Source organism: Hemibagrus wyckioides, linkage group LG01 (assembly GCF_019097595.1).
Source record: "Hemibagrus wyckioides isolate EC202008001 linkage group LG01, SWU_Hwy_1.0, whole genome shotgun sequence".
Taxonomy (NCBI): domain Eukaryota; kingdom Metazoa; phylum Chordata; class Actinopteri; order Siluriformes; family Bagridae; genus Hemibagrus; species Hemibagrus wyckioides.
Genome location: NC_080710.1, coordinates 14435917 through 14450779, shown reverse-complemented (window position 1 = coordinate 14450779; position 14863 = coordinate 14435917). Strand labels below are relative to the sequence as shown.

At 39.9% G+C, this 14863-nt stretch overlaps 2 protein-coding genes across 4 annotated transcripts in view; both read right to left on the bottom strand.

Annotated features, from left to right (window-relative positions):
• slc45a4b (solute carrier family 45 member 4b) overlaps positions 1-8840 on the bottom strand; it is a 9119-nt gene extending 279 nt beyond the window's left edge. Inside the window, exons 1-9 of one of the 3 annotated variants that reach the window (XM_058401888.1) lie at positions 8601-8840; positions 7633-7681; positions 6302-6880; positions 4875-5063; positions 4403-4582; positions 3017-4098; positions 2830-2929; positions 1747-1958; positions 1-1635 (exon numbers count right to left, since the gene is read on the bottom strand). The exon at positions 1-1635 is cut by the window's left edge and continues 279 nt beyond it. In XM_058401888.1, the coding sequence (XP_058257871.1) occupies positions 1372-1635; positions 1747-1958; positions 2830-2929; positions 3017-4098; positions 4403-4582; positions 4875-5063; positions 6302-6548 (2274 nt within the window). In that variant the 5' untranslated portion in view covers positions 6549-6880; positions 7633-7681; positions 8601-8840 and the 3' untranslated portion in view covers positions 1-1371. Of the gene's footprint in view, positions 1636-1746; positions 1959-2829; positions 2930-3016; positions 4099-4402; positions 4583-4874; positions 5064-6301; positions 6881-7632; positions 7682-7790; positions 7988-8470; positions 8551-8600 lie in introns of those variants that run through there. The other 2 variants (XM_058402062.1, XM_058401981.1) reach the window with 2 other exon arrangements.
• A 2810-nt stretch (positions 8841-11650) lies between these two features.
• gpr20 (G protein-coupled receptor 20) lies at positions 11651-14863 on the bottom strand. The gene is made up of 2 exons (XM_058402303.1): positions 13292-14863; positions 11651-12771 (listed from the first exon to the last, which is right to left on the bottom strand). Exons 1-2 carry the CDS (start codon positions 13348-13350, stop codon positions 11691-11693), a joined length of 1140 nt encoding a protein of 379 aa, XP_058258286.1. The 5' UTR covers positions 13351-14863; the 3' UTR covers positions 11651-11690.

The following is a 14863-nucleotide window of genomic DNA, read 5'->3' as shown; positions in this document are numbered from 1 at the left end:
CCAATTTAAAAATAATACTACTACTAATAATACTAATAATGTGTTGAATCTTAGTAACCTGAAACCAGATAATACGGAGTCTGCTTTGTGAAACACAATTAATACCATGTAGTTATGAACGTTTTGGAACAATTGAATTGAAATGATCAACATTCAACTGCTGCTGGTAGAACTGAAAACCTGACAAGTAAAACTGTCTCCAAGCAGCATAGTACACGTTTCATGTGTACTAGGAGAACTGAAAGAAGATCTTTAACCATTATAAAGGTGGACCAACAAAACTGGTCTTAGGTCAGCTGTGGTAATCAGCTGGATTGCATAAAATGACGGACAGAACTGAAACAGCAGTCATTTTCAGACAAGATATGACTAAAGGCCATGTGAACCTCAGTCCATGGTATTAAAACTGAATAGAAAAAGAAGATGAAGCAGTGACTTCACTTCTCCAAGGAATTGTATCCAAAGACTCTAAAAAAAACTCAGATTCTTATATAAATAAAAAAAGGGTTTTTTTCAATTGTGCATAGTTAAAGCTGTATAAAAGTAACCACCTTGTCATGCAGCAGCTAATTTATTATTTTACTATATATTATGAAAGAGAGAGAGAGAGAGAGAGAGAGAGAGAGAGAGAAAAAGAGAGGGAGCGAAAAATAGAGTCAGCGAGAGAAAGGGAACAAAAGAGAGAGCGTGTGTGTGTGTGTGAGAGAGAGAGAGAGAGATTCTCCTGAGTGCTTCTGTTTCAAGCACTACTGGTCCAGAATCCGGCATAATTCTAAAATAGAAAATGAATAGAAATGTGCAAACACTGTAGTATGATGCAGTGTAAATTTAGTAAATGCACTAAAATCAGGTCTGCTTGTTTTATTATTATTGTTGCAATAGAAACTCCTAAAGGACTGTGTATAATAAGGGAACTCTGTCTTCCTGTTAGAAGCATGACCACCATCATCATCATCGTCGTCGTCGTCCTGGCAGTACAAAACAGTGATGTAAATCTGGTACATTCTATGTGAAGCTTAGGAATTCTATCCAAAAAAATGGAAACTTTTTGTACCATTCATGGTAATAATAAATAACTTTTTCTGTACCTTTCTTTCTTTTTTAAACATACATACTGCTTGTGTGTGTGTGTGTGTGTGTGTGTGTGTGTTATATGATGCATTATGTTTAAAAGGGTAAAGATTGACACTCCTCAGGCACATCAAGACCATTTTGAATGCAATGCAATCTGGGATTTGTTCTCTGATTTTGTAGTACACTCAATTTCCCAACTATTCACAGTGAAGAAGTGACTTTTATATGTTTTCCACCTCCTTTGCGTCGGCATTTCACACAGTGAAAGCGACCCCGGTCTGTTAATCATCAACAGACTCAGGTTGTACTTGGGGCTTGTTCGTTTTCGTCGTCGTCGTCTTCCGACGTGTCGGGGTAAATGACGAGGAACGCAGCAGTAAGAAATCCGATGAAAGAGCCCCCGGAAGCCACCATCGGGATGACTCTCACTGAGCCGACGGCTTCCACGACTGCTCCGAGAGCGGACGCCACCAGAATCTGAGAGATATAAACCTGACATGTCAGGATGGCACAATCGATTCCGAAACCTCTGCGGGAGTTGCCTGGACTGTGGCGGATGTACTGTAAAGCAAAAACAAGAGGCAGAACCCAAGTCAGTAATTATAATCAAGCCACAATGAACAATAATAATATGAATACATATCAAGAGATTTCCAGATACAATTCTATTACCTCTTTGATCTCATGGTACTGCCCCAGCAGAGCATAAGGACAGTAAGATATACTCATAGAAATGAATCCCATGCTGCTTATCATTATCATGGCTACATAGACGTTGGGGAAGATGAACATTACAGCCGTGCCAACAGTGTAGCCTAGCGTTCCCAGCATGTAGATGATTCGAATGCTCAGGTCATAGTTGTCCAGGTATTTCTGAAGCACAGCTATAAAGGATAGAACATCTGTGTTATCTACTGTGAAAGCATATAAAAACAAAAGCCCAGTATGACTGATAGTACAACATTTTCGGGGTTTTTTTGTTGTTAAATTATGTCCCACATGCTCATAACGCAGCATTAACACGACACTTTCCAAGCATGTTAAACAGAATTTGTGCATTTATGTACTGGGGAAATGCAGTACACTGAAAGCATACTGTAGTTACTGTGTTATTGAATTGTTATTAAAATTGGTTAATCGCCTCTGCACACTGCCTGTAGTGTAAATGGCATACTGTCTCAGCACTTGCTCGTTTAAATGTCTGACACTTCGGAGATGAGGCAGATGGCGCAAGCTGTGCAAAGATTAAGCAATAAGCCCGACAGAGCCCACATCTCTAGCAATTATAATTCACAGGCTAGCTACAAGAAAGGAGGTATTAGTACCACAGGAACTTGGTTAACTGCAGACCAGCATTAAGTTTTCAATCTACAAATATTATTAGATAAAGAGTCAGTTAACACAGTGCTCATCAGATTAAGACTACTTACATGGTGGCCAGCCCGGAAAAACAAAAAATGGAAAACATCATGTTTAAATTGCATTGCAATTGTCCTTGCTTAAAGTGTAATCCTTTTCCACTAATACTCTCAAATGCCAGTACCTGTATTGCACTGATTTCACATATAAATATCATATAAACATCAGATTTTTTTATTACATTGTAATTATGCAACTGTAAAAATCTCACTTTTGAAAGTTAGCAGCTCTGCAGCTGCAGAACAAGGGGGTACTTTATGAATTTGTGAAAAATCCACTTCTAGATTTATCACTTTGTTGTTCTTGAATAAAAACTTTGTTGGTTGTAAAACATACCTGAGCAGATGGCAGCAGTGGCAGCGTAGATAACTAGCCCCCAACAGCCCATCTGTACTCCCTTATGGTAGTTCTGAAGCTCAGTCGAGTTTGCAGCAGCCTAAATGTAGGAAAGAGTGTGTGTTTTCTGCACTGATTGTAATTCAGAGCCAAAATTACTCAGGAGAGAATGCAAAGTTCCTCTTACCATTGGGTCTCCTTCATAGATGACCTGTCCCATGAAGTCGGTATAGAAAACGGCCTGGGCGATAATAGAGAACCATGTGACAAGATGACACACGCATAGGCGCCAGAGCTGCGGAGGCATTTTCAACATGGACAACCAGAGCAGCTTCACAGTAGTGCCGCTTCCTTCTCCTTCTTCACTCTCGCTGTCATCGTCTTCGTCCGTTCCGGATGACGTGCTCCCTCTTTTCTGCAGTTTCCGACGCTCCTGCAGTCTTGTAATCCTGTCGATGTCGTTCAGGCTGCGTGACGACTTGATCGGGTGTGCTGAATTGATGTGGCGACGAGGCCGATGGAAGCGCACCCGGCCGTAGTAAGAGAAGGTAAAGGAAGGTTGCCGGTAGAATGAAGGGTGCCGGCAGCGGACTGTCATGTTGGAGTGACGAATGCCCGCTTTATGTTGATGGTTCATGTCACATTTTGGTTTAGCGTCCCCAGCAAGGTCACCATTGGTAACTTTGGTTGCGTTAATGTGTCCGTTGCTCCCTATAAAATCTGTGTGGTTTGAGAAGTTGGAGCAGTGATTGGCCTGACAGCTGCTGTTTTGGCAATATTCAAATGGCATATCAGTGTTGAAGTCCTGGAATAAAGCTGGCTCTATGTTGTGGAGAAAATGATCATCAAGATCCAAATCTGGATCAAGCTCAATGGTAGTGTCTGGTACAGCAAGAACAGAGTCGCTTTTACTTCTTGTTACATTCGGGAAGTCCTTCTGGACCTCTGTCTCAGATTGATTGTCTTCATAAGCTTCAAAAGGATCCTCTTCTATAATAAGGTCCAGTACTGGCACTTGGTGAGTCCTAGGAAGAATTTCGTTAAGATGAATGGATGAGGAGCTGTCTGCTTCCTCACTCTCAGATAAGTCCTGCTGATGAGCTTTGTATAGTCCCTCCTGGATGCTGAAAAGATGAAGCACCACAGAAATGATGAAGATGATGGCAGCAAAGAAGAACAGAACTTGCTCTTGGGCTTTGAAGGCATGTCCCAAGAAAGTATTTGTCCAGTCCAAACCTCCAAACATGTAACCCAAAGCTCCACCCAAACCTGTAAATGCAGCATGACAATACAGTGGGCATTAGAGACTCAGGATAAGGTCATGTCTAATCTAAAATTTAACTGTGATATTAATTGTGCCTATATTTCTTTATTTATTAAGTTCTTATATACTGCATATTAAAAATGGATCAGACTTGACAGCAGCAGTGTCAATAGGGATGCATCTGCTGCCACCTTGTTATTAATTTGTTCTTATTTATAAGATATTGCACTAATGAGAATGTCAGACAGAGCAGAACATAATGCCTTCCCTCCTAGTGGCAAAGGCATAAAAATGAACCATGCATGTTACCTGCAGAGAAAGCATGAATATTCAGGGCCATGTCTTGCTCTTCCCCATCAGCGACGTCCAGCAGGTAGGCTCTGATTGGTCCATCTAAAGCATCAGCACAAAAGTCCAGCACCACTACACCCACTACTGTCAGAATGATCCCGATGGGCTGGTTACCAGGAGCATCCCCTGCAGTCAGACCTGAGACACACACACACACAGAAAGAAAGAGAGACATGCACAGAGAGAGACACACACACGCACACATGCACAGAGAGAGAGAGACAGAGAAAGACAGAGAGAGAGAGAGAGAGAGAGAGAGACACACAGACACAGAAACAGAGACACACACCATGTCAGTGAAACTTCCACAACACAAAGTGCTTAATGATATAACAAAGCTTACATGTTTTTTCTTTTCATCAAGACTAAAATCTGTGCAGTTAAACATTAGCAGCATCAAACATTAAACTAAGTGAAAGAGAAATCTTACCCATTAGAGAGCCATTGAGAAAGAGCGCTAAACCGAGCAAGAGTCCTACACACAGAGCCAGAATGAAGGGCCGTCTCCGACCCCACCTGAGGGTGCAGCGGTCACTGGCTGATCCGATCAGAGGAGTAAAAATTAAGCCCAAGATAGGGCTGAGGAACCATGTCAGACTGTAGTACTGCTCTGGAAGACCTGAAGAGAAAAAGAAAGGAGCTCAATCTCTCACTTCCCAACAATGATGTCAGTCAAATACACCGGTCATTCCCTTAGATGAGGACAAACCTCTTCTTTAAGCCACTGGTCTTAAGTTACGTCATTAATTCATGTGATTATTTCAATCTCAAGTTCACGGTTTAGATTTTGTGATTTCTGACTTTCTTTTTTTTCTCTTTTTTTAAATACCAATCCCTGGAAAAGCACATGGTGCAAACTGGGTGTCCTGCACAGGGCCAGTCAGATGTATCTTGACCTGTTTCAACATGTCCTCTATTCATTAACTTGACTTTTATAATACTGTCGTACTTCATCTACTCATCAAATACTTCAGTGAGAGGACTGGCAACACCTTTATTACAGCAATAAAACCAATTTAAATGATTACAAACCCTTCAAAGTGGCATTTCAAAAAATATATGACATGACATGACAACATTTTATGTGCTTAAAATCTGCTTTCAGTAGCTGTAAGGATACTGTGACAAAACTCAACTTAAGGCACCCTTTAGCACACATCATCTACTACAAAGATAAATTCACTGAGGAACAAGTGGAGAAGTTTCATTATTACTAGAAAGTTTCGATTTATTTCCATGTTGGCTTCTGTCTCCTTCGGAATAATACGTGTGTAACCGGTGCTGCATAGCATTTCACTGCTTAGTTTCCTTCTCCCTAAATTGTACTACTTTATCGTAAACATGTCACTGAACTTGCGCTCATTGAAAATGGAAAACAAAACAAAACAAAAAACAAAGAGACGGTGTGAAATGTGCACACGCACACATTCTTCATTCAAGCTCAGTGGAGTTCATTGTTACTAAACACTCCACTAAACACACATCAATAGGAAAGGCTTGTGTCAATCACTATAACAAAAGCTTAGTGCGATGTTTGTGGGTTTTGTGACTGCAGGTATACTGCCATCGTATTTCTTCACCTTCATGGTGTATATTGAGACGCTTGCAGCACCCTCAATGTTTAAATGCCAAACACCATTTATTGCTCATCTATAAAAGTTTCCAGTCATTCAGATCTTGCTGCATAGCCAGACGTGAGGAAATCTTAGTGTTTCATCACTCACATGAGAGCCTTTATTAGTTAATGATGACGAATGAATGGTGACAAAGGTCCAGTCACACTGATTTACTAGCCATAAACTTTAAACTTTACTACTTTACTGAAATCTACTGTTTTAAAGTATTGTGGCCACCTACCTATCTGTAAGAGCACAGGTGTGACCAGTGCTGTTTCCATGGCGTAGCAGAACTCGCGGCCGAACATGACGGCTCCGTGCATAACCCACAGGCGTTTGGGGATGTGATCCACAGAGTCCTCACTGGCTGATTTTTCAGAAGCCTCCATTTTCTTATTTCCATTTATTCTGCTACCTGAAGACTTGACAGGTTCGACATCCACATGCAGCATTTGTACAGCCTCCGTGTCTACGTTCTTGGGCACCATGTCAAGTAGAGAACTGAATCACACCCGGAATGGAGTTTTATTTCGCTGTACCTTCTGGACTCTGTTTCAAAACCTCAATGAAGATTTCTCAAAATCGACACGCAAGCACCAGTAAAGTTTCTGAAGATAAGACGGACGTCAGGCCGCTCCACAAGCTAAAAGTGAAAGTTTTACCACCTGCTGTGGCTAGTACAAATCCATAGACTGCCATTTCTGGCTAAGTAATGAGTCATTATTTTTTGGCTTGTGAAAAAGGAAGAAGGGAGAAGGAGGAGAAGCTCAGCGCAGGTAGATGATTCCCTGAATAGACCCATGGAGTGATCAGTTGATATCTAGAAGCGAGAAGAAAGAAAAAACACAATCATTCATCCTCAGTAAGCACTTTATTCTGATAGAATCTAAGCCTAATCCTAGGAAAACTGATCAGTGTAGATCAGTTCATCAGTCCATCACAGGGCACCATGCTTACACACACACACACACACACCTAAAGGACATTTTACACTTACCTTACATTTACATGAATGGCATTTGGCAGACGTCCATAACAACTTACTGAAGTCCCCATCATTAAATATCCTGATACCGATTCACTAGATCACTGATCACTAGATCACGTGACATACAATCAGCCTAAAACCTCTGATGGGATGAAACATAGTAAGACAACATCGCCAGTACACAGGTCAACAGGTGGACCAAAGAACAGGTCAATCATGGGGAGAACATAGTGTAAAACTCAACATGGTAATCTCTGCCCCAAAAATGCCCTGTGTACCCCTAGCACACAAATAAATATTACTGAAAAACACTGTTCCGAATGCATTTGGGCCATTTCACATCTGAATTTATTTATTCATTTATTTTCAAACTGTTGTTGACCTGTAGTGTAATATTGTGACAATGCCAATGTGACATTTGACCTGACTTTCTAGAAACATCACAATGCATCACATTCTAGTGCTCTTGCAGGCCAAGTGCTGTGTTTTAAAGTCAGTCAGTCCATTTCTCATAGCATCATCATCCTCATCATCCTCATCATCCTCATCAACAGCAACAACAAAAGTCGTAGAGAGGAACATACCTCAATAGATAAGCACCTTCTCATTCACCAGAAGCCAAAGACCCAACTCCTGCAAAAGACAAGTATAAAAACACATGCAAACATTTCTCTGGGGGCTGTTTAAGACAACAGTGTAAAAGATTCAAGACTTTAACCACAAAGAAGAAACGTTTTTAAACCTCAAGTAAAAGCGCTGAAAGGGCGGAAGCTTGGATTTAACTGTAGAGACTCGTCACGCCTACGTCACTCCGTAGCACGGTCCTGATTGCTGCGGGTTGAAGCGTTAACTTTATTCCGCATATCAAACGCCGCCCTACTGAATAAATAGTGCACTATGATAGGGCGTATAGCCTTTCGATTACTAGTCAAAGAAGTGAGCTTTTCTAGAAAGTAGAGAGATATTTGGGATTCGGCCCAAGTCAATAAGGTGGACTGTCTCGGGCAACTGATTTCCCTTCTCTTTTCACCTTACGGCTTAAACAGGCTTTGGAAATAGCATTTTAAAGAGGGCGAAAAGATTTCTTTTAACCAAAAGGTCTTATAGAGATGTCTAACCTTATTCATGTGTGTGTGAGGAAAACATTAAGCAACACGAGCTACCCGTAAATATACAGTGTAACGTTAACGTTACCTGTTAACTAGCTAGCTTAGTTAGCAAAAAGCACTAGTTTAACTATTCGCCAGAGACGAATAAATCAACGTGGCGTTTAATCCCGACTACTAGACGTCTCATGAGCTGTTAGGTTCTGTGTGTTAGCTAGTCTGTCTAGTCGCATTGTTGGCTGTTTAACCATCAGTCAGCTCCAACTCTACCGTCTAGTAAGTCTGATTTTTCTATACGCTAAGCTAAAAGGCTAACCTGATGTTCTTCAGACAGGTGTCAGTCCAAGGGTCTTTACAAACAACATTGTTCCTTTCCGAATAAAGACTATGTTTATTTCTGAAACACGAATACACTTGATTATAGTCCCGTAAAGCTTGAATCTTACCGGCCAATCACACGCGCTCTTCTCTCACATCTGCTCCAGAAGGGACGCTCTTCTATTGTGTCGAGTGGGTTGCCAGGCACATAGCCCACAAAATCCCCACCTCCTACCACACGGTTATTATCCATCTCGAAAGACGAGTGGACCGGAAGTGCGATTATGTTTTTTATGTTTAATTAATAATAAGAAATGTGCTGTATAGAATCCAAAACGGACCCACCATTTCATGATTTCAACACGATTTTATGATCGGTTATCTATTTCGCAATTTACTCAAGCGACATTTCCTTATCACTCACCACCGTTTTGTGGTATGCTTACGTCATTGGATAATTATTGTTCATGTAACTATAAGTATATGACGTCTTTCTGAATGCTGAATATGAATATGTCTTTCTGAATGCTGAATATGAATATGTCTTTCTGAATGCTGAATATGAATATGTCTTTCTGAATGCTGAATATGAATATGTCTTTCTGAATGCTGAATATGAATATGTCTTTCTGAATGCTGCCCTTTGGGATTTGGCACAGGATTCTTTACCTGACGCAGCTCTCCTACTCTATGTTGCCAAAAGTTGAATTCAGGGGTTGGGCTCGGCCCCTTAGTTCCAGTGAAAGGAACTCTTAATGCTTCAGCATACCAAGACATTTTGGACAATTTCATGCTCCCAACCTTGTGGGGACAGTTTGGGGATGACCCCTTCCTCTTCCAACATGACTGCACACCAGTGCATAAAGCAAGAACCATAAAGACATGGATGAGTGAGTTTGGTGTGGAGGAACTTGACTGGCCTGCACAGCGTCCTGACCTGAACCTGATAGAACACCTTTGTGATGAATTAGAGTGGAGAATGAGAGCCAGGCCAAAACTGGGACATCTGCCTTTACATGCACGTGAATTTAATATGGAGTTGGTCCATGCTTTGCAGCTGTAACAGCTCCAAATCGTCTGGAAAGGCTTTCTAATTCATCCCAAAGGTGTTCTATCGGGTTGAGGTCAGGACTCTGTACAGACCAGTCAAGTTCCTCCACGCCAAACTCATCCATGTCTTTATGGACCTTGCTTTGTGCACTGGTGTGCAGTCATGTTGGAACAGGAAGGAGTCAACCCTAAAACCAACACCTGAATTCAATGATTTGGAGGGGTGTCCCAAAACTTTTGGCAATATAGTATATTTTATTGGGTCCAGTACCTTGTGTCACTGGGATATAAATATGAGGTGGCACAGTGGCCAAAATTCTATTTATAAAAATAGCTACATGCCCACTGTTTATTGTTAAGGGTAAAATGAACCTGCCTTAAAGTATTTTCCCCCATGCACAGTGAGGAGGAGGTTAGAGAGGTATAAATGTCTCTAAAACACCGCCTCCATGCAAACAAACTATTTAGTTCCAGTAGTTTTCTTTCATCAAACCAAAAAGAAAATATAAGTGTAACAGGGTTATATAATTAGATCAGCTATAAATATTGTTGACAACAAACACTCAAAATTTGGTTTGTACATGTTTTTACAGAAAAAAAGTTAACCATGGTGAAGGATTTGTGATATGTGAATGTTTTTATTCTAAAGGACTGGGGAGCCCTGTTAGGAAACATGGAAACACCGGACTTCCTCTGAGAAGATGATACAACTGAGTCATGCTTAGAACAAAACAATCACCCAAAACCTTGACCCAAATAAAAAAAAAAAGTTTTAGTGACCACATGATTATGTTTTTTGACTTGGCCATCCTAGTGTCTTGAGCTTGGCCCTGGAGGATCTCGTGATACTCTGTATTTTGAAGTGCTCTCTGATTCATTGCTCTGTATTTTGTAGTCTCATTAAGAGATTGCACAAAGTACTAAACAGTATAAAGGGCAATAATTGTCACATACACACAAATGAGTGGGAAATTAACCTAAAAATCCACTGATTTTTTTAAAAATAATACTCTTTTTTACTGGACTGCTAGAGTACCAATATCTCCCTCTTGTGGAAAATCTTCAGCTTGCCCAAACATGTGAAAGAGTGAGTGCATTATGAGCCAGCTCCATGAGGTGCTCAAATGATAGAAACTTCACATAGCAAAATCATTTCACACTGATTATGACAACTCAAATACGGTAAACAGTAGGATTGGTCATAATGTTATCCTGAGGAACTGCATGAGGGGAATCCTCAGAAACCTCTCAGTGAGTTGAGGCACTTCAGGAAGCTAGAAAGTCTTAACTATCAAAGTTACCTCTGAGAACCTGTTTTCCTTAAGAGTTTGACAAAAATGCATTTCTGACATTCTTTATGCTTATCACAGGGCAGCACACACACACACACACACACACACACACACACACACAAAAGACTCATTCACACCTACAGGCAGAATGTAGACTTGCCAAACCACCTACCTGCATCTTTTTGGCAGGAAACAGGAAAACCCAAAAGAAAATGCACTCCTACTATACAATAACTGCTATACTTTATATCAACACCATAAGTAACTGATAGTGTCTGAATAGACATATTTACCACCAATATTGTATTAACTGTGAAACAGAAATAATACAAAAATGTTAGCAAGTGTAGATATACTGAATCAATGAAAATCTAATATTTGCTATTATGGGATTATTATATAGCAATGTAAGGTCAATAAGCCTGTTTCTGGATACATATTTAGTCATTTTACGCAGTCATACTCTATAGTTGCAGATTCTTTTGCATCTTTCTTGAAATTAGAAACAAAGAATAAAAGAAGTGCTAGGGATGAGTAAAATGAACAGGACAGTCTTAAGCTTAAAATAAAATAAAAAATCGAGAAACAAAGTTAATAATCTTAGATTTGTCTTAAAACAGTCACATAAACAAAAAGTTGAATTAAGATTCATATAAACAAATGTAAAATTAATAAAATTAATGTAAAAATTTATTTTATTTTCATTTTACACTATTCTAACATAATAAAATGATTCAAATTAAATAATTAAAATGAATATATTTTATAATATTTTAATTAATATTAAAATATTTTAGCTAATTATTTACAACAAAGACACTAAGAGTTCAGTTCAATATATATTTATTTGGAATACAGTCCATAAACTGCACAGCTTTATCTGTCTCCTGCCTTATTAGGAGAATTCATATTAATCATGATCATGCTGTTAGTGATGGCGTAAACAGTGCCTGAGATTTTTTGCATGCTGATGATGTCACCACTGGTCTGTTCTTCCTTGACCTTCTGTAAAAACTTCTTCATGGTAGACTGGAAGTTGGTGGTGACGAAGCAGTAGATGACAGGATCCAGGCAGCTATTAAGGCTGCTGAGTGTGACAGTCACATGGTAGATGATGACATGGTGGGGTAGATCAGGGTGGAAGTAGACTAAGACTTGGCAAACGTGAAAAGGTGTGAAGCAGACGGTGAAGATCACCAGTACCGTAGTGAGTAACTGCACAGCCTTCATCCGTCTGTCCCGGCTTTGCTGCATGAGGCCTGGGCTGGACAGTGCGCACATAATCCTGACTGTAAACACCACAATGATCACCAAGGGCAGGAAGAACTCAAATACGGTCAGGGCGAAGAGCTTGGACACACAGCATGCTGAATGTTTGAAGGCTGTTGTGAGGAAAGTGTAAGTGACGACGATGGCGAACAGCCAGATGCAGATACAAACTATTTTAGCCACGTTGCGGCTGCGCCATTTGTGGGAGGACTCCACCTGTACGATGGCGAGATACCGGTCCACGCAGATGCTGGTGAGGAAGAGGATGCTGCAGTACATGTTGACAAAGTAGCTAAATAAATGAATATAAGAACAGTTTAAGCACCTGCCTCCGCTGTAATACAGTATGATGCGGGTAGGAAGCGACAGGTTTACCAGAAGATCTGTGATTGCAAGGTTAATAGTATAAATAACAGATGTGGTCTTGGACTTTGTACGGAAACAGAAGACATACAAAGCCAGGCTGTTGAGAGCCATTCCCACTATAAATATCAGAGTGTTAATGACCACCAGAGCAATCCACAGGCTATAGAAGTCATTATAGAGACCCTCATCCAGATGTGCCAGTCTGTGCAGATAGGGTTCACGGTATGATGGAGAACCATTGGTGGGGACTGGTAGAGTCATTGTAGAGGTGACATTCAAATAGAACGACTCCTCAGTTCTGTTCATTTTTCTGGTCATGTGTCTAAAACGTGAAAAGGAAGAAAAAGTCATTTACATCTTTTAAAGTAGTGGTCTAATCTTTGTTTTTCAGCCATAATAGGCTTGTTTGAAAATCAGTCCTTTCGTGCATGATGTACCGTACACAGGTAATTCACTTTCTTCAACCAAATGTATTGTATTGCCACATTCCAAGAAAAAGCTCATCATTATACAACAGAGGCCATAATAATAATAAGACCTCATATTGTCTTATGCTCTTTTACACTAACACTGATTAACATCAATTAACATCTGTATTCTTGACAGAATTGATAGTATTTTGTAAATATGTAATAATATGAGCTGCAGTGGCATTCTGTCTGTTCTTTCCATAAGAAATTTCCTTTTCTACTATTGTCCTTTTTAAAACAATTCCTTCTTCATGCAACACAATTTGTTATGCAAGAGATCATGATGCAATTCATTTGTAATTTAGTTTATGATGTCAAAGGAGAAAGTAATAGGATGGTTACCTAAGTGAACATTATTACGCACACACTTACCTGTGCATTTTGAAGACTGCACGGTTTAACTCTTCATGACTAATAGCAGTGTTCTTCATCCAGGATCCAACAGATACTTCTCTCAGGCTTTGTATCTATCCTGAACCCCATGCACACTCCACCTCTCATCACGTGCTCAGAGACTGAACGGATGAAGAAAACCTCTTTCTCTATATCTCTGCCTCGAAAATGTCTTTCCCATCCCTCACCCCAAAGTCTACTGCTGAGTCTCTCTAGCTTTCCTTTTCCTTCTCTCAATCCCTCCCTCCTTACACCCACACAGACTGACATCAGACCACCCCTGACTTACACACTGCACCTGAAAACCCACAGACTCTAGCATATAAATAACAGTTCCTTATTCTTCTTTAACTGCATTATTGAGGTGGAAACAGGTCAAATACAAACCTTGGGAGACTCCATAGCATTTCTATAACCACTGGATCCACATTGTGTCCCAAACAACACAGAGATTGGGACACAGAGTTGGACGCAGAGTTGGATAATCAGTGTGATATGGACCGATATGTTCATCTTATGTTCATCTGCCAAAGCCTCAGGGTTTTATTAGCTCAACAAGAGTGGATATTAGGCTATGATGTCTTTTGTATGTACAAAATATATAATAGAATTAAATATCACACAGGTTTAAATGTGAGTCACTCATTGCTGAATCAAAGATACTAATTCATTCAGATTTGGAGCAAATAGCTTACTGTGACACTTGACATTTGTACTGTGTACAAATAACGAATGGGCTTGCAATGAATATAATTAGTTCCTTTTCAGAAGAAACAAACCTGTGAAGCATCAGTAAAAGGATTTGTAGAGCAATTTTGTTAAAAAAAAATTGGATTAGTGTATGAAGCAACACGGTGGAGCAGATCCAGGGTCCTGGGTTCAATCCTGGACCCGGGTTACTGTGTGTGTGGAGTTTCACACATGCTCCCTGCCCCCAGCTAGGTTTCTTCTGGGTTCTCCAGTTTCCTTCTGATGCACCAAAACATGAAGGTATACATGCTGTCTTGTGATGGACATCCCGGTCAGGGCTACTGAAGATGAATTTAATAACATGAACTGTGTGATGTTACTAAACCGTGTCTAATAATGCACTGTAATACTCAGTATACATACAGGTTTTTAGGTTCTGTGCTTATTCCTTATGGCCTGTTTAGTTGAATATGTGCAAGCTAAGCTATAGCTTATTATGATGTACACATTTTATGCACACTTAAGTAAATAAAATGCAAAAATAATTATTAGAATGTATTCTCCAAATCTGCAACTGTTTATGGTTCATCAGAAGTGCACCTGAGCCATTTTTTTTTTTTTTTTTGCAAAGCCAGCAAGATGTGAAACGTTTAAGTGCTTGCATTATTCTTGAGGAGGAGGATTGAAGATGGTGCAGTTTTTGCTGTGGCTTCATCCTTGTGAAATAATAAAAACAGAATTCCACTGTCCAGTAGGAAAATAGTATACTATTAAAGACGAACGTTATTTATTTATTTAAATATTATATATATTTAAATATACATTTAATACATTAAATGTATTTTTATACTATATTAAATC

Excerpts from the sequence above, each read along its gene's own strand:
- gpr20 (XM_058402303.1), bottom strand. The coding sequence starts at position 13,350 with ATGAAGAACACTGCTATTAGTCATGAAGAGTTAAACCGTGCAGTCTTC. Across the intron at positions 12,772-13,291 it reads GCAGTCTTCAAAATGCACAG|ACACATGACCAGAAAAATGA; the intron begins GTAAGTGTGTGC and ends TTCACGTTTTAG.